This window comes from Cimex lectularius, unplaced genomic scaffold (assembly GCF_000648675.2).
Source record: "Cimex lectularius strain Harlan isolate CLEC.00 unplaced genomic scaffold, Clec_2.1 scaffold110, whole genome shotgun sequence".
NCBI classification, from domain to species: Eukaryota; Metazoa; Arthropoda; class Insecta; order Hemiptera; family Cimicidae; genus Cimex; species Cimex lectularius.
In genome coordinates this window covers 273,391-298,531 of record NW_019392697.1, presented here as the reverse complement: position 1 = coordinate 298,531, position 25,141 = coordinate 273,391, and the positions used below count along the sequence as shown (strand labels likewise).

At 33.8% G+C, this 25,141-nt stretch overlaps 1 protein-coding gene across 1 annotated transcript in view; it reads right to left on the bottom strand.

Annotated features, from left to right (window-relative positions):
* LOC106674284 (glutamate receptor ionotropic, kainate 2) overlaps positions 1 to 25,141 on the bottom strand; it is a 306,995-nt gene that overhangs the window by 50,801 nt on the left and 231,053 nt on the right. The window contains exons 9-10 of the mRNA XM_024226052.1: positions 21,531 to 21,731; positions 21,267 to 21,371 (exon numbers count right to left, since the gene is read on the bottom strand). Of these exons, the coding sequence (XP_024081820.1) occupies positions 21,267 to 21,371; positions 21,531 to 21,731 (306 nt within the window). The remainder of the gene's footprint in view (positions 1 to 21,266; positions 21,372 to 21,530; positions 21,732 to 25,141) is intronic.

Here is a 25,141-nt window from a genome sequence, read left to right as displayed (position 1 = left end):
TACACTACCCAAAATATTCACTTTAACAAAGAAAAATTGCTGAATAAAACCGCCTAGTTTACAGTTATGGGAGAGATTTTTATAATAAAATTTCAGGAATAAGGAAAAATCGATGCTTGCCAATTGCAATATAAAAATGCCCATAATTGTATTCCTTTTCCTCAACAATGGATGAATTTATATATTTTTGTATGACCACCTTATGTAACGTTTTAATGAAATCTGCTTTTATCTGAGGCATTTTCTCATTTGAAATTAAAGTTGTCAAAAGTGCAACATTTTGAACAAATAAATTAGTTAAACATTGAGCAAATAAGATGAGATGTAAGGATTTGATGATCAACGAAAAGTACAAAACCGAAATCCATATCAAAATTCAAATGAAATGAGAGTGAAGTTAAAAAAAACAACAAACAATTGATTAAGGTTTTTAGTTGAGATAAAAAAGGCAGTGTCACGAGCGGGATTCGAACCCACGACCTTCGGCTAGATACGCCGCTGCTCTACCACCTGAGCTATCGCGACCTCGATCCACTCGGGCACTAACTTCCCATCTCAACCCCACCTTTTGATTTATGTTTTTATCTCAACTAAAAACCTTAATTAATTGAAAGATATTAATTGGTCAAGCAGACCACGAAACAGTGAGTGCACTCTCAACACGACACGCAAGAATGGCACAATTACACAGAAGACAAACACTTTGAGCCCTGAAGATGATCTCAATAAAGATCGAAACGTTGGCACGATAAAGAAAATGTTTTTTTGAAACCTACATCACACCAGACCGCATCTCACGATTTCTGAATATTTATCGATTAACGGTCACTAATCACCACACATGTATTCACATACTCCAGAGTGCGCGATATTTCTCGGGGTAATTGGAGATATGCCCGACTATTCGCGCTAATAAATTATATTCACTCACTAGTCTTCGTTCTCAATACTCCAGAAAACTCGATATTTCTCGGGTGCAAAAAGGTTTGTAGTTTACTTGTTTAAAATATTTAAAAAAGGAATTTTTTGGTCTGACAAAAGGATTTTGAAAAAATATTTAAAAAATAATAATATTTCGCAATAATGATACTGCAAGTAGAAAATAATTTTTTAAATTATAAACCACAAAGAATATAAAATTTTTGTTATAATGAACATTAATGAATTTTTTTCACTAAGACATTAGTGGTGTAATATTGGCAAAGATCCTTTTGATGTTGACACAGGCTGCTAGAATATCCATGATGGGAAAATGTAAACAAGACGGCCTAACAACGTTCCAGTTTATCCAATCAAGAATGTGAATCAATACACCCTCCAAATTTGGCTCGGATTGGCCGCTGGAGACGAGGAAAACGGTAACGAACCCTTTTACCAAAGCTTTCCAATTCAGATTTAAACTTCATTTGGACAATTAATTAAAAATACATCAGAAAACGAAAATTAGTGTTTTAGCTTTTTAAATTTATTTTTAGGACGTCTGAGGTCCTCTGGGAACATAACGCCATATCCTTCAAATAAACACAGGTTCTAAATTATTTAACATTCCACTGATTTTTTTAATTCCTTAACAAATCACAAACGCTAAAAGTTAATTAGATTACTTCTTTTTCCTAAATTTCCGTTTTCTACGCTAAAAACACAACGTAGGACTGCTTTAAATTAGTTAAAAATCTTCAGCCTTTTCCTAAATTAAATTAAAACTTTTTTACAAAAGAGTTTGTGTAAATCTACCAAAGCAAGTTAATAAAAACTTAAAATTAACTTGTACTTGAGATTAACTGTCTACCTTTCATACAGGCTCTTAAGAAAAAATTAAATAAGGCCTGCCTTTAGATAAAGCTACTGCAAAATCCCAAAAAAGTTAAAAAATATATGAAATTTTACAAAAATATCTAATGTAATTAATAATAAAATAAAATCAGAATGTCCCTTTAAATAGAAATAAGAGGATGTTTGGAAGAATCAAAACGCGGAAACTAATAGAGGAGTCTTAATGGGCGGAATTAAGGAGTGAATGGGAGAAAGAGTTAAAGGCCGAAATGTTTACTTAGCAAAATCTGTAGGCCTTACACCATCAACTTCCAATCTGAGAACCATGGAATAGAACTTTATGGACAAGAAAAAGTTAAAAATAGATTAAAAAGTGCAGAGATTCTCAGACAGTCACACAGTACTGAAGGCAGACTTCCACTTTCGTTTCCTCTCTCCGGTAACCCCGGAAGAAGGTCGTTTATTGCCGTGTAAATTTCCGTTCCTTAAGATTACGAGAGTTTAACATTTCCATTTTATTTATTTTTATTTTTTGTACATTATTCATTTAACTTTAATTTAGTTGAAAGTTTTATAAGTGGAAGAAGTTTCGTTAAATATAATATTCATAGAAAATTATCACAATAGGTATGAGCTTTCGTTGTTAACACAATTTTATAAAAAATTATCACTATTTTAAATCCAAGTTCATAGAATTAAAAAATAAATCCAGATCATCTCTATATTTCTGTAAAAACGTACTTTCAGACTTTTATTTAAATCTTGCCATTTCAACCTCCTGACTGGGCTCAGATGTAAAAAAGTAAAATTGTGGGGCGTTGTTAGCAGATGCAATGTAACATGACCTTGTATATTTGTAGCTTTTTGTATGGAATAGACCCACTATGAAAAATGATTTGTAAAAATCTACACAAAATAAATTTTACAGGACAAAAAGTTCAACTTCTAAATTATTTATTATTTAATATTATATTAATTTAAAGATTTATTATTTGTCACACTGTCAACACATTTTTCTAATTTTTGTAAAATTTTGACATTTTGGTTTGATGTAATTAAAGAAAATAGTATACCGCTATAGAATGCTTAACATACGAAAAAGTTGTTTTGAAATTTACCAAGCCCTACTACTGTGAATCTATCAAACAAGGTTAAAAATTTAGCTTAAAAAAATAAAACAAAATTTAAAATTTACAGTTTTTGAAACATGTAGTGTTCATTTTTACCAAAGATTAAATGAACGTTCTAGAAGGGTGTCTTAATATTTCCCCAAAAACGATTAGTTCAAGAGCTACAAGTAGATTTATGAAAAAAAACCTGTAGATAGTTGAAAAAATGTGTCGTATTTAGAGATCGTGATGTGATGTAGGTTTAGAAAAACATTTCATTTATCGTGCCAATGTTTCGTTCTTTATTGAGATCATCTTTGGGGCCTGGGATTTATAATTGTTTAAATTATACAAATACATGTCAGATGTGAAAATGAATTTATACAATAATGTTCACTAAATAGAAAGGGAAATTGTTGAAGAATTAGACTATGTAGAATTATTTGATTTGTGGAGTGTAATGATTGTTTTTTCTGTTGTATTGTATGTTTTGTGTGATATTGATATCGAATTTGATTAATGATATTAGCGTAGTAGCTACGTCTCATTTTACATGGGTCTGTTTTGTAATTAATGCTGTGTTTATCTCTGTTGATGTAAACCGTTTATAAAAAATTACGTTTACCTTTTATTTCAACGTTTCTATCAATAAAGATCGTAACGTTGGCACGATAAAAAAAATGTTTTTCTAAACGTACTTTACACCAGACCCCATCTCACGATCTCTAAATAATCACTGAAAAAAAAAGAGGTGAATTTCTGCAAAAGGGTTGAGAATCAGACCATGGTTTTTTGTTGCAATTGAGGTGTAGAAGTACCGGACGAAATTTTTCATACGAGTAGTAAATCAGATATTAACTGCAAACAATACTAAACCCGCACAACTTGTGATTGTTGCGGAAGTGTAGGTCTTTAACGCCGTAAAGATACATTCTAACTATTTGAAAACCTTTCTTTTTCTAGAACTCTCTTTTTTTAAATGATTTTTTAATGCATGTAAAAAATGATTACGACCAAGTTCTTTAAGGTAACTTATTGCAATAGTTTACTTCAAAAGTAGTATGGAGTTTGACACTAGTGACTCGAGGAAAAAGTCAGTTATTGTTTGTGTATTTATGAGAAAATAAATTAACTTTAATTGCATAAATAAGAGTGATAATATACGATGAAGACATTGTTGGAGAGCAGGTGTGCCAGGCAGAGGGGTTTTTGAAATGTCGAATATTTTTCACTCGGTGACGTTTAGAAAGGTAGAAGCCAATTAATTAAAAGATTTAGTCGTAAATTGTTATCTGTATATCACATGAAAAATGTTACTCGTATAACAGAGGGATTATTTCTTTAAGATAAAATTATATACGATACTTGGGTGCACATTTCTCTTTGTGATTGTTTTTTAAAGGGATCAATTATTTGATGAATTATGATGTGAGTGGCCGTGCACAAAGCCAAAATATGAAATTTGTTTATTCTTCCTAAGCACGGGAAGCTTGAGACAGAAGATTTGTGCGATTATTCTTCTATTAGACAGCCTATTGCTAGATTAAATAACTTTTGTTCCAAAACGATACAAAGTAGTAATTTATAATTAGAGTAAAACGCTTTAATTTATATTTATTGAACAACAAAAAGCCAAGAACATCCGAAACAATAAGTTTAACAACATAATTGTAATAAATATTTTTTGTGCCATTTAATATTAATTTAATGCGTCGTACGGGTCATATTTCATTGTTTTAATTGGGGTGAGTGCGCACTTGCCGTTTATATAAGGTAAATGGTAAATTTTCATTAAATTCCATTTCAGATTGTGTACTGATAACAAAACATCTAAACAATGAAAATGTTGGTTCATCGGAATTAGTTAGCAGTGTTTGATTGGACAATACAAACTCTTTTGGCAGATTGGGTAATGAAACCGGCAAAAAAATGGACAGTAAGATATTAAATGAAAATTCATCTCAATTTTTTTGTAAGATGATGGAAAAATCCTGGAGAAGTATATCCAAATGTAATTTCTAGACTAATGTGATAGAATTATTGTTGAAATCTTTTCTTGGTATTTTTAAACCTGATTTTTTTACACGAAACTTTTCAAATGTAATCTGAATAAGTTAAACAAAAAGTCTAAATTGCATCTAATGTGGCCGGATATTATATGCACAACAAATTCATTATTTGTCCATATAAAGCTTAAATTTTAATCAAAATAAATGTTGTATTTTTAAATTGTTTTACTAGAGATTTAACCGTGACGATATATTTTCTTTTGATTAAGGACATTTCAATTTGTCGAATTGTCAAAAGAATTTGAAAGCCGGTCTATTTCTGAACAAGAAACACATTTTCGGTCGAGATAGGAAAGACGTTTTCAAAATCAAGCAGTCCAATAGGAGTTGCTGTAATAATTGAAAAGCCATGGAGTCGAAACTCGAACGTTAACAATAGATAAAAGGGAAATAAGACAAGCCAGCCAGAGACATTTCATTAGTGGAGTGAGCCTTTCTTAATTTAATACATTAATCTATTCGATTAACGAATTAACAAGAATATAGTAAAATAGCTACAAAAAACTTTTTATTATCAGGGGAAATATTTGTATAGCTCTATATAAAAAAAGATATTTTGCCTATGGGCGTATTTTAAAGGAGTCTATACGAAATGTGGCAAAAAATTTACGTTTCGTTTAAATCCATCTTTATCTTTTGTATTTACTTGTTTTTCGTAGACACTCCAAATACTCCCAATTTAAGTTTATCCATATATCTTTTAGGTCGTTTCATATAAAATTTCCGCTGTTATTAATTCAGAAATTCCTAGACGATTAAGCGGTTGTTTCTCTATCAATATGTTTTCAGATTATAATAAAAAGTAATTAATCTATTTTTTTGTGCATATTGATTAGCTCAACAATTTATTAACGTTTTCGTGATATATTTGTTTGTAAGTTTTAACTTGATCATTCTACACCCCAGGTTTCAACGTTTATTAGTTTTGCACAGTTTCTAGCAGAAGATACAGAATTGGAAACCAACCACAACACTTACACCCTAATGTAACCTTCACTGTGGAAAAAAGCCATTTCAGGACAACTGAATACTTCGTTTGATTCATTCACTATTTCTTTTTGCCCAGAGATGAGAAAATCACTTCAACAACCAACTGCGTTGTAATTGACAAAATGCGTAAAAAAATTCACAACTAACACGCATTGGTAAATCGGAAGAGTCCTACAATGCAATGTCACATCTCATATTTTAAATACGAAGTTTTTCTTCTCCCACCTTATTTTCCACACTTGCTCTCAATGGATTTTCGTTTGGCATTCGGACACTTTAAACAAAAAAATTCAATTAATTAAGGATTTAAGTTGAGATAAAAAAGTCAGTGACTTCTTGATGTCACGATAGCGCAAGTGGTAGAGTAGCGTCGTATCAAGCCGAAGGTCGTGGGTTCGAATCCCGCTCGTGATACTGACTTTTTTATCTCAACTTAAAACTTAATTAATTGAATGTTATTAATAGGTCAAGCGGACCACGAAAAATAGTGAATTTAAACAAAAAAATTTCAAAACGAATCCATTGCCCAAAAAGAATATTCTGGATTTATTTCATCTCAATAAGCTGACATTAGTAATTCTAAGATTAATAGATTGATTAAACGCCGAGAAAAATCTGCAAACATAAAAGTTAAATACTTTGAAAAATTATTTTGATTTTGTAATTTTTTTAAGCAACCCTTATCGTAATAATTGACATTATTTTCATGTGAAATAGACTAATACTAGTATTAAGTATTATAACATGTAGGTTTATTTTGAAATAATACCGCACATTTGTACTATTGGGTTGTCCGGAAAATAATGCAGGATTTTGGTATTAAACAAAAAAAAAGAAACTAGTTACTTTAAAGCAATGTTCTTTAATCAAAATAATTTCCCATACTCTCAATACATTTCTCCCAACGTGTTGGTAACTTATTAATTCCGTCTGAGTAGAATTCAGAATTTTTAGAATTGATAAAGTCAATAAATGCATTTTCCAGTTCCGTTTGATTTTTGAATATTATGTGTTGTAAGTAGTGGTCCAGGTGTCTAAAAAAATGGTAGTCAGTAGGCGAGAGGTCCGGAGAGTAGGGTGGGTGAGGCAAAGTTTCATAGCCAAGCTCCAATAATTTTTGTGACGTTACACGTGACACATGTGGTCGAGCGTTGTCATGCAACAAAATGGGCCCTTTCCGATTGACCAAAGAGGGCTTCATTACTGCCAATTTCTGATGCATGGTATTAATTTGGTTACAGTATGATTCAGCATTGATGGTTTCGCCAGGATTTAAGAAGCTGTAGTGTATTAAACCAAATGAAGCCCACCATACCGTAACCATTACCTTTTTTTGATGAGTTGGGGGCTTTGGAAAATGTATTGGAGCTTCTCCTTTGTCGAGCCACTGTCCAGAACGTCTAGTGTTATCGTAGAGAATCCACTTTTCGTCACATGTAACAATTCTGGCCAGAAATGGGTCATTTTTGTTTCGACAAAGAAGTGATGCACAAACATCAAAGCGCTGATTTTTTTGGCGATCGTTTAATGAGTGTGGAACCCAATTTTCGAGTTTTTTCACTTTTCCAATCGCCTTGAGGTGGTCAGCGACGGTCGTTTTACTGACTTTGAGTTGCTCTGCAAGTTCTCGAACAGTTGTTTTGGGGTTTTCTTCCACCACTGATCGCAGAACATCATCATTAAGAGAGGAAGGCCTTCCACGACCTTCTTCATCTTCAAGGCTGAAATCTCCCTCCCGAAATTTTTTAAACCACCTTTGCACAGTGCACTCATTAACACAACCCTCGCCCCAGACTTGGTTAATGTTTCTAGCCGTTTGGGCTCCGCTTCGGCCGAGTTTAAACTCGTAAAAGAAAATCGTACGAAATTCTCGCTTTGACATTATAAGGATGACTGAATTATTTCCAAGTAGCGGAATGCTACAGAGGTAAACAAACAATATCATTTGGAAGAGGATTAATAAGTGTTGACATTCATACAAATGAGTAATCCTGTAAACGTAAACAGAATATTTTATATAGATTTTTTTTAATGAAAACTTAAAATCCTGCATTATTTTCCGGACAACCCGATAGTAAACTCGCATAAAGAATTTTTAATAATTTAAAGAGATCTCAATTTTATAGGATAATTTATGTCTGCAGAAAAAGATTTTTTCACTATACAAATAAAATAATAACAAAAGTGGTTTGACCTAAAAGTTTATATTAAAAGCTGGTCTGGGTTGAGGCCAACTTTAATGCAATTTGCGAATTAATCTTGACAATTCTTTAAACACGGATTTGATTTTGAGATAGACACAAAATTTCTTTTACTGACCATTTTCACGTTACTTATTTTAGGATACCGAGGAGGGAACATTGGTTAGGCTAAGTAGAGTTACGGTAAGGGTTAGTAACGGATGGTTAAATTAAGTAAGATTAGGTTATGTTAGGGTTGAGTTAGAGAAGGTTCGGGACTGGTTGTTACATATCCATGATTTAATATGGGTATGGTTTTAGGGTGGATACATAACTTTGGCTTGACAATTTTCACGTCACCGATTGTGTGTTTCGAGGAAGCATCATCGGTTGGGATAGACTAAATAGATTTATGGTTAGATCAGAGACGGGTTTAGGTTAGATTAGGTAGAGCTTGGTTACGATTAAGGTTTGGTTAAGTAAGGAAGGGTTTAAGTTTGTATTAAGGTTAGGTTATGTTAGGGTTGAGGTAGAGAAGGTTCGGGACTGGTTGTTACATATCCATGATTTAATATGGATATGGTTTTAGGGTGGATATATAACTGTTTGGCGTGACAATTTTCACGTCACCGATTGTGTGTTTCGAGGAGGGAACATCGGTTGGGATAGACAAAATAGTGGTTAGATCAGAGACGGGTTAGGTTCGATTAGGTAGAGCTTGGTTACGATTAAGGTTTGGTTATGTAAGGAAGGGTTTAGGTTTGTATTAAGGTTATGTTAGCGTTGAGTTAGGGAAGGTTTGCGACTGGTTGTTACATATCCATGATTTAATATGGGTATGGTTTTAGGGTGGATACATAAATTTTTGGCGTGACAAATTTCATTTCACCGATTGTGTGTTTCGAGGAAGCATCATTGGTTGGGATAGACTAAATAGATTTATGGTTAGATCACAGACGGGTTTAGGTTAGATTAGGTAGAGCTTGGTTACGTTAAGGTTTGGTAACGTAAGGAAAAATTTAGGTTTGGATTAATGTTAGGTTAAGTAGGGTTAGACATAGGGACTGTTTAAGTTACAAGATACGGAACGAGAAAAGATACACAATTTTTCTCATTTTCGATTTTTTGTTACCGAGGAAGGTACATGAGTGCCCGAGCAAATTAGGTTGGATTAGATAGGTTAGTAACCTTTACGTAAGCTTTACCTGTCTTTGACTATTGTCGGTCAAGCAAGCATTTGATATAGTAATACATTTTTTAAATTAAATGTATAAATCGCTGTTTCTAGAGACGAGGATTATTGGAACGATTCAAGATGCTGCCTAAAAATGGGGAAAAGTTTGAATAAAGGATTTTGGGAAAAAACTCACTCAGATTGACTAATAACAGTCATCAATAATCTATACAGTCGTCAAACCATCATGAGATTTTATGGTTTCTGCAAGGTAGTGAACCTCTAATTTGATCGATAGTGTTCTGCCTGTGGGTTGGTCTGGCAGACGCGTTTTCGCATTTCGTCATCTTCAGTATTTTTATGGGTAAATTCTCTTTTAAGAGACATGGAGACATGTGTCTGTACATTTGCTGGATTAAGTCTGGTTTCTGCCGTCTCTGTCTGCTCAACCCACCGAGGTTAGGCATACCAAGATCACCGGAAAAAATCAAATTGTAAGAATATTTATTAAATTATGAGATTTTTTTCTTGGAGTCTGAGGAGCGATTATCCTGTAGTTCGGTCGTTCCCGATCAATTTGGTCTGCATATCTTTGCTCTCATTGACCTAGCACGCACCAACAAAGACCAAAATTATTGGTAAAAAATATTTGCATTGGAGACAGAAACCGTAACATTTCGGAAGATTAATTTGGGAACTCGGTGATTTCAGAAACATTAATAAATTCAGAATGACTATAAAAAAGCCTCCTAGGGAGGTAAAAGTTTTGTACCAGGCTGGATTACGAAAGAAACAATAAATTGTAATTACATTTTCATCAAAATGACAACAGAGTTAAGTAAAGGTCGTAAAGCGATTAATCCGCGTGGGCTCGGAAGATTTAGGGCCCGGCTGAGTTCGTCTCTGAATACATAAAATACCTTTTGTCTTCTTCTAATTTGTAAGGAGGGTAAATATAGTCACGCCCGGCCCTAGGAAACATTTATTACGGATCGATAAAAATCTTTCGGGATAGATCTCGTTTAGTGAGGATTATTTGATTTCCGCGACTCGAATGAAACAGAAGACCTCGGAGGGGGTAATTTAACGTTATTTCAACCGAGAGAACACCACCCTCTGCGCTTCCCCGAGTCAATATTTGCGGAGCACTCGGATCTGACAAACTCTTGACAACTTGAATATATTTAGGGGGCCGAAAGCCCTCAGAGGGCCGTGTCGCATGCTTTTCCTACCCCGTCATTCTTTATAACCTCGAGCCATGTTCAGGTATTCAAACTAAATAACCTTGTCTCCGGTCCTTCCGTTTTAAGTTTGAATCACCCGTCAAAAATAATATTTCCTCATCGGCAAGAACCTAGAACATCAACAGAGATCGAACGAGAAATCAAAGACTCGTTTCAGATTATATTTTGCTTTTACCATGACGGTCAATAACAGTTTAAATTACACTGATAATATTTTCCATTTTACCATAAATTCACACACGAACGTTTATCCTTTTGCAGTGTTGCAAAATGAACTTTTAATCAAGAAATAAAAATGTTGAAGAAACAGTGGAATGTTCGCAAAGGACCTGTAAACATGAACGACCAATCAGTGGAGCTTCAGCAACAATCCAGGAAAGCCTAATAAGGTAAAACCACGGCCACATGAGGATTGTCAGGCATTATAAATGGCATTGTGTGAATTAAAGAATTTAAGTGATCGGATAATTTACAATGGTAATTTTTCTAATGGTGCAAAGTGGGGGACGAAACGGATTTTTAATTCTGAACGAATAGTATGGCTGAGTTATTATATAATTTTTGTTGCCCCATATATTTTTTTTATTGAGGCGTTTTTGTGAAAAACTCCGAAGCACGTATACTTTTATTTTTTGTCTAGATTTTAACGGGCAAATTAGTATTCATTTTCTGGAAGATTTTTTGATTCGACGTGCAAATGGTTTTACATTTTGTAGCAATTAGCTCAAACCTATTTCCAAATTCACTAGTTTTCGTGGTCCGCTTGACGAATTAATATTTTTCATTAATATTTTTCAATTAATTAAGGTTTTTAGTTGAGATAAAAAATGGCATTGAAAAAGGAGGGAAAATTAAAATAGTGGGGTTGAGATGGGAAGTTAGTGTCCGAGTGGATCGAAGTCACGATAGCTCAAGTGGTAGAGCAGCGGCGTATCAAGCCGATCGTGGGTTCGAATCCCGCTTGTGACACTGACTTTTTTATCTCAACTAAAACCTTTAATTAATTGACACCTATTTTCACAATTGGTTTTTAAGAAAAACAAAATCTTTTCCAACTTCTTCAATGAGGACTAATTTATTTATTTAAAATTTTAATTGATAGTTTTCTAAAACATGTGCTTAATGATTTTAAAAATTATTTACCAAATTCCGCACATAAATTTGATTTCACTGTAGGTCTTCACTAGCAGTTTTTTGAGCTCATTTTTTGTCCCATTTTCGTTTTAGCTTGTGCATTTTTTTTTAACTTGAGATGGAATGTATAACAGTTTCAAGTTTGTAGCAATGGCTCTTAAGCTATCAGCTAAAAACTTTTTTCAAATATTATTTTTGGCCAAAACGAAATTTTCTCCAACTTCTTCGATCAAGTACCAATTTATTTACTTATAATTTTAATTGATAGTTTTCTAAAACATGTACTTAACGATTTTAAAAATTAATTGTCAAAATCGGTACATATATTTGATTTCACGGTAGAAATTTACTAGCAGGTTTTTGGGCTCAGTTTTTGACCCATTTATGTTTTGAAAAAGTTTTCAAAAATAAATATAAAAAGGAGTTTCGCGGAACGAAGTTTTTTTAAGCCGAGAAAACCCCCAAAAACACGTAAATCAAGCGCTAAAGCCAGAAGAAAGTTGAAGGATATATACGAAAAAGCTGAAGGTAGACATTAGACAATCAAATAAAGCTTAACTCTGACTTTTTTTTGAAATTTTTGGCGTTTGTTTTTCGTTTACTCCACCAACTAGCGAGGCAGGTGACAACTGATCTGAGCCACGTAACATGCTTCCCCGTAGATTCATCCCGCTCCATCCAACTAATGATGATGGTACGTATGTACCTTCCAATCACTTCTCAGTACCACATTCCCTTATAAAACAATAAATTGGATAGTACATGTCATATCTACCAGCACGTACAACGTTTCTAAAGAAAAAATCTGATCACTCTAACCAAGAATTCCAAGAAAGGATTTTGCCTAATTTCCTCACATCCCGGCATACCATAATTATATTTCATATGAAACATAATGCATTCAGAAGAAGCACGATTGGCAGACCCCCTCAGACCAATTATGTATTTATCAGCTTCCCATAATTACGGTATAGAATTCGCGAGTTGCCCTGCTTCTTTGCAACCACAGAGCCTCGGGCACCACATGGTACCTTCGATGGATCCTCCTGCGGAACCATTATGAAATTCCTGCCTCAGACAGCCAACTCGCATTGACATGTCTACAGTCGCTCTTTGTGTATTCATATTCGCAAAATTCCCCTTTATCGATAACCTGTTTTGTATTTGATTCTACCCGCTCATTTTCACGGATCTGTGAATGCTCACTGATCCAGTATAATGTCCTGTCTTTTCCACTATTGACCAATTCCCTGTATCTAAGCAAAATATTTACTGTTAGATGATCAAGCTTCGAATTGATATTTAATTTTTCTATGTTCCAGAGAATACTTTTTGAGTCTGCCAAGATAGCAATTTTTCGAATATCTATTTTTTGAACATGTTCTAATGCCGTCAAATTCAGCTGAGAATAAGAAGCTATTTGCAGGAAGATAAAATATTTGTTTGCCCTCTGTACTGAGTTGTAGAAACCAAACTCAGCCTTACCTTCCACTAGAGAACCATCCATGGAAATTATACAATGGTAAGTTTGAAGTTTCCTGGCATCAGTATGAAACCTTCGGTTTGAAATCCATAGTGGAATCCCGCAGGTATATACACCGAGGTTTTATGATAGCGCAAGGGACACCAAAAATGTAGGTTGAGTCAAGACTACTCTGCAACGCTTAATAGATGAGAGGAACGGACGTTACGAAAGCTTCTATGACGAGACTAATTGAAAGAACCCCCCAAAAAATTAAAATCGTTTTAATTAAAAAAATACCTACTTTTCATTTTAATTAATACAACCAAATGAAACTCAAATATGGTTTTTTGCTATGACTTTAAGAATGAAATTTACAAAATGAAAAAGCTCTTGAAAGGAAAAAATAATAGGAAGGAACAAAATCCATTCTCAACCGGAGTTCGTACAACCAGATCCAAAATTTTTATCTCCTCTTCCGTAAGCATCCTTCCGCATATTGTACATATTTAATTCTAACAAAATTTTCCCCTAAAAAAAAAAATCCCTAGATACTCGTTGAAAATAGTAAGTAAAGAGTCAAAACATAAAAAAAGGAAAAAACTGTTAATTTGCTAAACTCCACTGTACTAAAGACGGCATATTGGGTTCTCTACAGGGTTGAACACGGATGTCATCTTGTTCAATCTCCCATTGAAATTGTTGGCTTTGAAATTTCTCTCAGTCGAAATTCACTTGCGATATCCAAAGAAAGATGGGGAACTCCAACGTCTTCAGTGACGATAAATGATAGATGCCCCTATTTGGTCGTTGGTAATGATTCTTGGCGTGTACTACTCTTACGGAAAATCTCTGCATATAGATCCAGGAGAAAATAAAACTGATCGCTCGACATTGCGTATGTTTGATTCGTGTAGAACATCTTCCTTTTTGGAACCTTGTTCAATGAAGGTCCTACATTCAACGTGGAAGCTATCAAAAGTTTTAACTTACTTTCAATTAATTAAGGTTTTTAGTTGAGATAAAAAAGTCAGTGTCAGGAGCGGGATTCGAACCCACGATCTTCGGCTAGATACGCCGCTGCTCTACCACTTGAGCTAACGTGACCTCGATCCACTCGGACACTACCTTCCAAACTCAACCCCACCTTTTGATTTTTCCCTCCTTCTAGCCATTTTTCAAATGTCGTGTAATCGATTTGATTCTCGGCGACAAATGAAATGCCCACGGAGAGCTTTAGTGAAGGTATACTTCATTTTAACTTATTAAATTCACTAGTTTCGTGGTCCGCTTGAGCAATTAACATCTTTCAATTAATTAAGGTTTTTAGTTGAGATAAAAAAGTCAGTGTCACGAGCGGGATTCGATGGGAAGTTAGTGTCCCAGTGGATCGAGGTCACGATAGCTCAAATGGTAGAGCAGCGGCGTATCTAACCGAAGATCATGGGTTCAAATCCCGCTCGTGACAATGATTTTTTTATCTCAGCCAGAACCTTAATTAATTGAAAAAAATTTACTTGGTTAAGCGGACCACAAAACCTAATAAATTTTTTTATAAGTTTTTAATCTTGTCTGACCTTTCATGCTTATCTGGGGTTGTGTGAACACATTTCAAGAGAATGAAGATAATTTTGTACTGTATTTTTGTTTTGTTAAGAGGCTCCGGTCTGCCGATATTTGAGATTTTTCTGTTTGCATGCACATCTCACATGTGCTACTTGACACTGTTTTATCTCAACTAAAAACCATAAATAAGATGTTAATTGGTCAAGCGGACCACGAAATTAGTGAATTTAGGAAGTTTTAACTTACGTTATCCTCATGATTTGAATGGCTCGGACGTAGAAGCTTAATCTAATTGTATCGACTTTTATAATTGCCAACATACAAGTTTTCGTATGTAAATCATTTATTGCCCAATGTTGCTTTTGAACATTGCCAACTTTATCGATTTTGTTTCAGGTTAGAAGGAAATCCCGTGAGTTAAGGGCAGGGGCAGTGTGGGCTTCGCTCTATTACTGCGCGTGTATTGGCAACACTGATTTATTTCGGCGTCAATCTAAAATTACTAAACTTACGGAATTTCCCACTAACATTTTAACAAAATTGCATAACATAAAGGGTTGTTATCTGTTGGAAGACATGTTTATTCTCCGATACCAGATATTTTGAAGTATGAAAATATTTCTACGTTGCTGTCCTGTTGTGATATCTTTTAGGGTATATGTAAGTTAATTTTATGTCCAAGATTACTTTGAAATAGATATACTTTCACGTTTTAATTGTAATTAAAACATAAAATTATGAAAGTAGACATCAGTTTGGGGTTAATGGATTAATACAATTTTGATTTAGTATTTAGTGTAATCTGAAGAAATTAAAAACATATCATGTTTAACGAGGTTTGAGTTACCGTAGGACCTCTAATCTTGTAATTAGTTATCGCCTCAAAAGGGGATTTGGTCCTAATTAGTTCTAAAACGTGTATGTTTCAATCCTCCTGGGATGTTATACTAGACGAGGTATATTGTTATTAAATATAAGTAAGCTGTACGTAAGGATTTCAGTTTTGAGTCTAATTATATTTTACAGCTTATAAATACAAGATATATTTTCTTTGTTTATCCCTTAATACAAAAATCGCCGTGTTAATTAATGCTTATCGGCAAAAATTAATCGAGATTATTAATATAATTGTTAAAGAATTGTGTAAAAACATTTTTTCAATTTTAATTTTAGGCAAATTTCTAGTATTATTTGATTTATTGAGATATTTCTGGCTTTTAGTAATCTCATACAGTTCAAGTTTACATATTTTATGTAATTAATTATTTCAGGAATCCCTTAATAAGCTCTAATGCTTTGTAATTGTAATATGAGAAGTTTTTTATTTTACATTTTGAATCAGGGGTAAGATTTATAATAATATATATATTTTGCCAGCACGCCTTAATTTTTATTTAATATATAAATATAAATCAATTCTATGCACCATTTTTACTAGGATGGGGTTATAGAGGAGGAAAACGTAACGACATCAGGTTTTATTTTTAGTTCAGTCCCAAATGTTTGGCTTCGCGAAAAAATTGAGCCTTGTTGGACCGGAATAAGTGGTAATCTGAAACATGTACTCTCTCAAGTTCAACTGGATGGGGTTCGGAATCTATCGATCCAACACGAGAAATTGAAAAATTCAACACAGAACACCTTCTTGCCTTAGCAAAAAAAAAAAAAAAAAAAAGGCGTAAGAGTTGTTGTAAACAAATAATTCATTATTTTTCGTGGTCCGCTTGACCAATTAATAACATTACAATTAATTAGTTTTTTAGTTGAGATAAAAAAGTCAGTGTCACGAGCGGGATTCGAACCTACGATCTTCGGCTAGATACGCCGCTGCTGTACCACTTGAGCTATCATGACCTCGATCGGACACTAACCTCTCATCTCAACCCCACCTTTTGAGTTAGTGGTTAGTGTCCGGGTGGATCGAGGTCAGGATAGCTCAAGTGGTAGAGCAGCTGCGTATCTAGTCGAGGATCGTAGGTTCGAATCTCGCTCGTGACACTGACTTTTTTATCTCAACTAAAAAACTTAATAAATGGAAAATTATTATTAATCGTTCTACCTTACCCATCCGTCAACCACGGTTTTCAACATTCCTTCATCAATTTCTTCATGTTTGAAAAAGATAATTAAAAAGCAATTACATCACGAAAAAGGATATTAAATGGAATCCTTTTTCTGAAATTTGCTGGTCTTTAGATTTGAAAATAGTAGTTTAGAATCACCTAGTAAGTTTTTTAACATTGAAAAAAGAATTATTTTTCAACGTTCTGGATACTAAAACGCTTATTTCACCAACGTTTGCAGGTTTAGAATTGATCACATCATATTGGAAATTTAACGTAGTTTTCAATTGTATCAACGGATTTGTCGAAAACCGTTTAGTTTTGGAGTTATCTTTTTTTTAAAGCAAGGTCGTGAAATCTTAAAAAATCAGAAAAAGGGGAGTAACTCCGAAAATGGTGAGATTAGGACCATGGTTAAGTAGGATTTTTTGATTCCGTTTTGAATGTGAAATCTACTGGAAAAGTGTGAAAAACGAGTAGCCGAACGCCCTGTATACTTTTGTACAGCCATGAAGAAGGAAGCTTGGCAAAAATTTAAAATAGAAAAATCTTCCTGATTATTGTTTTTTTTATATTTTACAATCATAACATACGTATTTTATAATATTTATGGTTTACGAATTCTACAACTAATGTACATTTTATTAGACAAAAAAAGTAAATTTAAAAAACAAAATCGACAGATAGCTTTACAAATTCCAAATACTTTTCCAGTTAAAACTACCTAGTTTAGCAAAATTTTAGCAAGTATGTTAGCTTTAATTGTTTATAAAACGACCACAAACTTGCGTATAAAAATTTAATTAAATTTTGTGAAAAATTGGAAAAATGTGGAAAACGTTTTTTCACGTTTAAACCATTATTTGATTAAATCAGTTAAGGTTTTGGTTGAGATAAAACGTCAGTGTCACAAGCGGGATTCGAACCCACGACCTTCGGCTAAATACGCCGCTGTTGTACCACTTGAGCTATCCTGACTTCGATCCACGCAGACACTAACTTCTCATCTCAACCCCACCACACCTTTTGAATGTTTCCTCTTTTTTGCAATTTTTTAAATGTTGTGTAATCTCAACTGATTCTCGGCGACAAATGAAATGTCCACGGAGAGCTTTAGTGAAGTATGTTTCATTTTGCTTATAGCTCAAGTGGTAGAGCAGCGGCGTATTTAGCCAAAGGTCGTTGGTTCGAATCCCGCTTGTGACACTGACTTATTTATCGCAACCAAAACCTTAATTAATTGAAAAAATATACTTGGTTAAGCGGACCACGAAACCTAATAAATCTTTTTATAAGTTTTTAATCTTGTCTGACCTTTCATGCTTATCTGGGGTTGTGTGTACACATTTCAAGAGAATGAAGATAATTTTGTACTCTATTTTTGCTTTGTTAAGTGGCTCTGGTCTGCAAATATTTGAGATTTTTCTGTCTGCATGCACATCTCACATGTGCTAGATTTTTTAAAACCACTTGGTCTGTTGTTTCTTACGGCCTTTAGAGAAAGGGTTTTACTCAGGGTTTTTGTTGTTTTTCTCAACGTTGTCACTTCCTTCCACCTCCCGAATTTCTATATAAAAAAACCCAAATAATTTATAATAAAAATTCCGAACCGAGCAGCCATGCCTAGGGATTATTTAATGAACCGGCTCAGTACGATAACACGGAAGGTTTTATTATGCAAAATAACTTCAGGTCCGCAGGGATGAAATTAATGGAACGAAACCTATTCATGAATGTATTCAAGGCCTGTTTTAAGTTTGAAATTGAATTTCAGGTCGGGGATTTTTTTTCTCTAGAGTATTCTCGGCCTAAAGTAACCGATTCATTCAATAAACACGGTTACACTATTTCTTATTTCACAAAATTAATTTAAAAATTTTATTGCTTAATATCACAGCTTGAACCATTTTGATTCAGAAGGATTAACAAAAACTGAACATTTGATGAATGCTAAGAACAAAGAGAAAAAACCACTCTTTCCATATATTTTTATTAACGATAATTCACTAATTTCGTGGTTCGCTTGACCAATTAATACATTACAATTAATTAAGTTTTTTAGTTGAGATAAAAAAAGTCGTTAAAAAATGTTGAAAGTGCAATGAAATGAAAGTTGAAAAATGGCAAAAAGGAGTGAAGGTTCAAAAGGTGGGGTTGAGATGGGAAGTTAGTGTCCGAGTGGATCGAGGTCGCGATAGCTCAAGTGGTAGTGCAGTATCTAGCCGAAGATCGTAGATTCGGATCCCGCTCGTGCCATTGACTTTTTTATCTCAACTAAAAACCTTAATTATTTGTAATGAATTAACGATAATGTTCTTTAAAATTATAATGACCAGGAAGATTTTTCTATTTCAAATCTTTGCCAAGCTTTCGGCACCTTATTCCTTCTTCAGGGCTCTACAAACGTTTTCAGGGTGTTCAGCTACTCGTATTTCCAACTTTTCCAGTAGATTCTACATTCAAAACGGAACCAAAAAATCCTACTTAACCAAGGTCCTAATCCCAACATTTTCGGAGTTACTCCCCTTTTTCTGATTTCTTAAGATTTCACGACCTTGCTTAAAAAACGGAGAAATTCCAAACCTGAAAGGTTTTCGACAAATCCGTTGATACCATTGAAAACTACGTTAAATTTTCAATATGATGTGATCAATTTTAAACCTGCAAACGTTGGTGAAATAAGCGTTTTAGTAGCAAGAACGTTGAAAAATAATTCTTTTATGGTGATTCTAAACTACTATTTTCAAACCTAAAAACCAGCAAATTTCAGAAAAATACTCTATTTAATATCCTTTTTAGTGATGAAATTGCTTTTTAATTATCTTTTTTAAAGATGAAGAAATTGATGAAGGAAAGGAAAAAACTGTGGTGGAAAACTAGTGAAATTAATAATAATAAAAACTAAAACATGAGGCAATTTTGAATGAATAAACTAAAATAGTTTTTAACTTAAAACTCTTTTATTCCGGGAAATAATAATGCAATAATCTTTTAATCAAAGTTGCAGTCGTGTTGGTAAATAAGTACCCAATTGCACTATTTCGGTTTCGAACCCAAATAAAAAAAAATTAATATATTTATTCAAAATTTCCTTAAGCTTTTTTTTTTTTAAATATTTCCACGTTACCAATTCGTCAATCACGGTTTTTAACTTTCCTTCATCAATTTCTTCATCTTTAGAAAATGTAATTAAAAAAGTAATTACACCACTAACATGATGTTAAATGGAGTATGTGTTCTGCAATTTGGACTTTCTTTAGGTTTGGAAATAGTAGTTTACAATCACCATAGAAAGTTTTTCAACATTGAAAATATCATTATTTTTCAATGTTCTGGCTACTAATTTTTTTTCTTTTTTTAAACCAATGTTTAGAAGTCTAATATTAATCACATGTATATTTAACATAGTTTTTAATGGGACCAATGGATTTGTTCATAACCATTCTTTTTTTTGAGTTTTCATTGTTTATTTGAAGCAATGTAGTAAAATCGTCAAAAATCAGAAAGAAATGGAATAACTCCGAAACTGCTGAAATTCGGACGGCAGTTAATTAGGACTTTTTGGTTCTATTTGAAATTTACAATCTACTAGCAAAGTTTTTAACACGAGTAGCCGAGCATCATGTATATGTCCTTTAATTATTTGTCAAATTAGAGACAAGACAAACAATTTTGTACGTACAGATTTTGGTCAAAGTTATAAATATAAATTCTCTGATTTTCATCACTAAAATCTAAATGAGGTGAGAACAAGGTACAAAGAAAAATCAAAAAAATGATTTTAGTGTTGACATGAAAATCAAAGAATTTACGTTTATATACTTTTGACCAAACATCATGGGAATATTATGTTCATACAGTTAGTCGATAAATCTACAATACAATAAAATTAAAATGTCCTGACCCATAAAACTTACTACGTGGAGAAGATCTAACATTTTTTATCGGTTTCATTCGTAGGATTTTTTACCATCGCAGGCTATGAATTGCTATAATAGTAGAGAAAGTACCTATTGGTACTATTTCAGAGTGTGCCCGTATTCCAAAAGCCTGTATTTTGGAACACCAAGACCAGAGGTCCTTCGAAAGAGAGAGAAAGCAAAGTTTTCAGCCAGGATTATAGGACCATTAAAAAATAAACTCATTAACTAAAGAGTGTTGATTTGACAAAAAATATAAAATTTTTAGAGGTTTATGATTTAAAGAACTGCTTAACATGAGGATAGTTCCTTGTTAATTTTGTATGAAATGCTCTCCCGCTCCGAAACAATTCGACGGCATCGATTTAGTCTTATGGCGACATTTAAAAATTGAAAATACCCAATGATTAATGGTTATTTGGAAGTGACAGGGCAAAGATAAAAAAAAGATAAAAAGGAGACTTTCAGGGAGCGGTAAAAAACCCAATATCTCTTCTTTGATTTAAAGAGGATTTGGGCGACATCTCAAAACGGGCCAAAGAAAATATTTTATATAGAAAAAAAATTAGCCCTCGTTCTTACCTTGAAAAGGATCCCTATACCGAGGTTCATGAAAGGCTTCGTGAAATCGATTACACTTTCCCTTGCATAATTAATAGTCATGGAGGCGACGGCAAGATCCGCCCTCTGAGGACAAAAATTAAAGAGGAATTAAACGTAATTAACATGTTTCCGGTTCGATCGCCAGTTATTAAATTCCAGGACAGTAGGGAGAGCGAATGAAAAAAATTGGCGATCTTTGGGAAAAAGGGCTTAAAAAATAAGTTTTATGATTCCAGGTTTTACCTTTTCGATGAGTTCTCGCACGATGCCGTTCCATTGTTTCGTCACTGGGTCATAAACGCCGTACATGTGGTCTGGGACCAGTCTGATAGCGTACTGAAAACCGACTCGGCTAGCTATAGACTTCAGCAGATCTATGCAGAAACCTTCAAAGCGGGCGTTTCCGGTTGAGTTTCCCTCCCTGACCATGACGTACGGCCTTTCCTGGGAAAAAATAAACATAACATGTGATTATATGAAAAATATCAAGTACCAATTAAAAAAAAAAAAAAGGTTTTCATGTTAAAATTGTTTTGTTCTAATAATACTACGTTGACAACGGACTCTCAGTGTCAATAAGTCCCAGGCTATCTCCTCCTCTACCATTACTTTTTATTTCTCCGCTCTGCATTAACAACCAAACGATCTCCAATGTTCATCTGTCAAAAATTGAAAGATCGAACTTGGTATTATACCGGAAACCCCACATTCTCCAAATCATCCGCTTCTGCTTTTCCACCTTCCGCCAATTCCGTTGTTCGCGCCAAAAATCGCGAATTATAATTGTTTATTTTGTTTCCGAAATGCCGCTAATCTAGAATTTATCCTAGCTCTGTTCCCTCCTCATAATCCGTTCCTGTTGCTGCCTAGTCCTGCTCTAGTCCTGTTCGCTTCCGTCTCGCTTCCATACAGTCCACTGTTAATTAGCCTCCAAGAGTGATTTTTTTTTAGTTTTCTTTCAGTTTTTCTCTTATTTTCAAGAAGCATTTTTTTTTCTTTCGTTTTGTTAATTTTCGCGTTCAAAATAACGCGAGTGTCTCCTCCCGCATCCTTAATGCGACACATCATACAGGGTTCGGACGGAGCCCCTAAGGTAATTAATAGACTAGGGTTCTGTTTTATCTTTGGCCAGAGTTATTGCAGGTTCTAGCTATTAAACGGCTCTCCTCCCTGGTTGTCGAGAAAATCCAGCCACAGTTAACAAGTTAGTATTTTAATTTATTTTGTACTTTATTTTATTTTGTATGTTTATTTTATTATTATAACCAAATTTTATTGCGACCGACCAGCGCGTGCACATCCGTCATGCAAGCCAACTCTTCCCAATCGGCCAATTTCTCCCTTATGTTTTTTCTCTCGAGGGGTTGCAACAGCTGTGGTCATATAAACCGTCAGGGTGCCGGCGTTTTGAAAAAAAGCCCATTGCAGGGCCGTGGTTTCGAACCCGGGACTTTAACCTTACGAGCGCCGTGTTAACGCCCAAACCGTTGCGGCCAACGACGCCCCTATCGAGCTTATTAATAAATTTACTTCTTATTTTAGAGAAGAACTTTTTTAACTAAAAAAAAACTTAATGTTCAAGCTAATTTTATACTTTCTTTGCTTGTGATTACAATAAAAAATCTTGTAGCATTTTTAATGCCCTTTCCATTGGTGTAATTAAATTGGCAGCAGGCTTAAAATTTTATGAGATATGGTGGGAAATACTGGGCAAAGTTGTGAAAGGTGGAAGTAACACGAAAAGTGAACCGACTAACCTCATGAATTATTAACGTCTACTCACTTCCTGTTAACTATAGTTATATAATTTTCCGTAGAATAAGAAATTAATGTATCTATTTCATAGGTTAGAAATATAAAAAGTAAATAAAGGAAAAACTTTTGAGTAAAGTTATTCAAAAAATTTGTTTTGGAAAAAAACTGATTCGGATTTCTTTTAAACACCCTGTAAAAAACTAACAACGAATGTTTATCATAATTTAAAAAAAACATTTTTAAGAAATTCATAATTCCTCACAGTTTTAACAAAATTTGAATATTTTCTGAATATTTTCTTTCTCATGCTATGTCAACAAATTTTATATTATATCTCACGCTAAGCGAGAAAATTAAAAAAATGAAACCAACAAAAACTCTTCAAAGATTTAATTTTTTATTTCTAGTTTTAATTTATTAAAAGATGCATACCATCATTGTAATTTTAAAAGTTTCTAAACGTCTGAAAAATGTTCTGCATATCAGTGACGCCTTTTTAAAGTTATCGGTTAAAAAACCTCGCATGTTTTGGACAACGAAAATTTCAATGTATTGTTATTCAAAAAATCGTGAGATGCGGGCTGGTGTGATGTAGGTTTCAGAAAAACATTTTCTTTATCGTGCCAACGTTTCGATCTCTATTGAGATCATCTTCAGGACCTGGGATTTACAAACATTTTTTAAATTAAATCCGAAACGTTGGCACGATAAATGTTTTTCTGAAACCTACCTCACACCAGACAGCATCTCACGATTTCTGAATAATCATCGACAAACGGTCACTAATCACCAAACATTTTAATGTATGAATGATGAAAGAACAGATTTTAATCTTGGTTAATATATACATCAAATTTAAGGTTATGAAAATGGTCTTGTTCTGCCAAAGGGCAAGATAAAATTTTATAATTTTATCAGGGTGTCATTTTTTCAAAAACATTTGACAAAACGTTAAAATAAGTAAATTGGGGATGAGGTCAGGAAAACAGAAACAACATTTATTTTCTTGTCGAGCTTTCGGAAGAATATATCGCCTTCATCAGGATTTCGAAAAATCGTTTTACTTTATCCACACATGTACCTGTTCATAAATTAAAACGATTTTTTCGATGTCCTGATGAAGGCGATATATTCTGCCGAAAGCTCGACAAGAAAATAAATATTGTTTCTGTCTTCCTGGCCTCATCCCTAATCTACCTATTGAAAAGTAAAATATTTAAACTTAGAAGGTTGATAAATCACCAAAGAAAATATTTAAAATAAATATAAAAAACATATTCGTGAAAAGGTTTAAAAAGTTATTTGAAAATACGTGAGAACGAAACATAAATCTAATACTTGGACCAAATAAGGCTCCACAAATTTAAAATTTGGCAAAATTTTCTAATATATTTATCTCAACTAACAAGTAAAAGAGGTCCAGGTTAAACGTAATTGCTAATTAATTAAGGTTTTCAGTTGAGATAAAAAAGTCAATGGCACGAGCGGGATTCGAACCCACGATCTTCGCCTTGATACGCCGCTGCTCTACCACTTGAGCTATCGTTACCTCGATCCACTCGGACACCAACTTCCCATCTCAACCGCACCTTTTTGAATTTCCCTCCTTTTTGCCATTTTTCAAATGTCAAATATGGTTGAGATGGGAGGTTGGTGTCCGAGTGGATCGACGTCACGATAGCTCAAGTGGTAGGGCAGGAGCGTATCAAGCCGAAGATCGTGGGTTCGAATCCCCCTCGTGCCGTTGACTTTTTATCTCAACTGAAAACCTTAATTAATTGTAAGATATTAATTGGTCAAGCTGACTACAAAACTAGTGAATTTAGTAAGTGCTAATTTCAATTAATTAATTTTTAATGTAAGATTTTGGTTGAAATGAAAACGATAGTCTCACCAGCGGGATTCAAACCCACGAACTTCGGCTAAATACGCCGCTGCTCTAACCACTTGAGCTATCGTGACTTCAAGGCGTATTTAGCCGAAGGTCTTGGGTTCGAATCTAACACATTAACTTTTTAATTTCAACAAAACTTTACATAAAAAGATTAATTAATTGAAAGAAGTAATTTGGTCAATCAGACCACTAAATATAATGAATG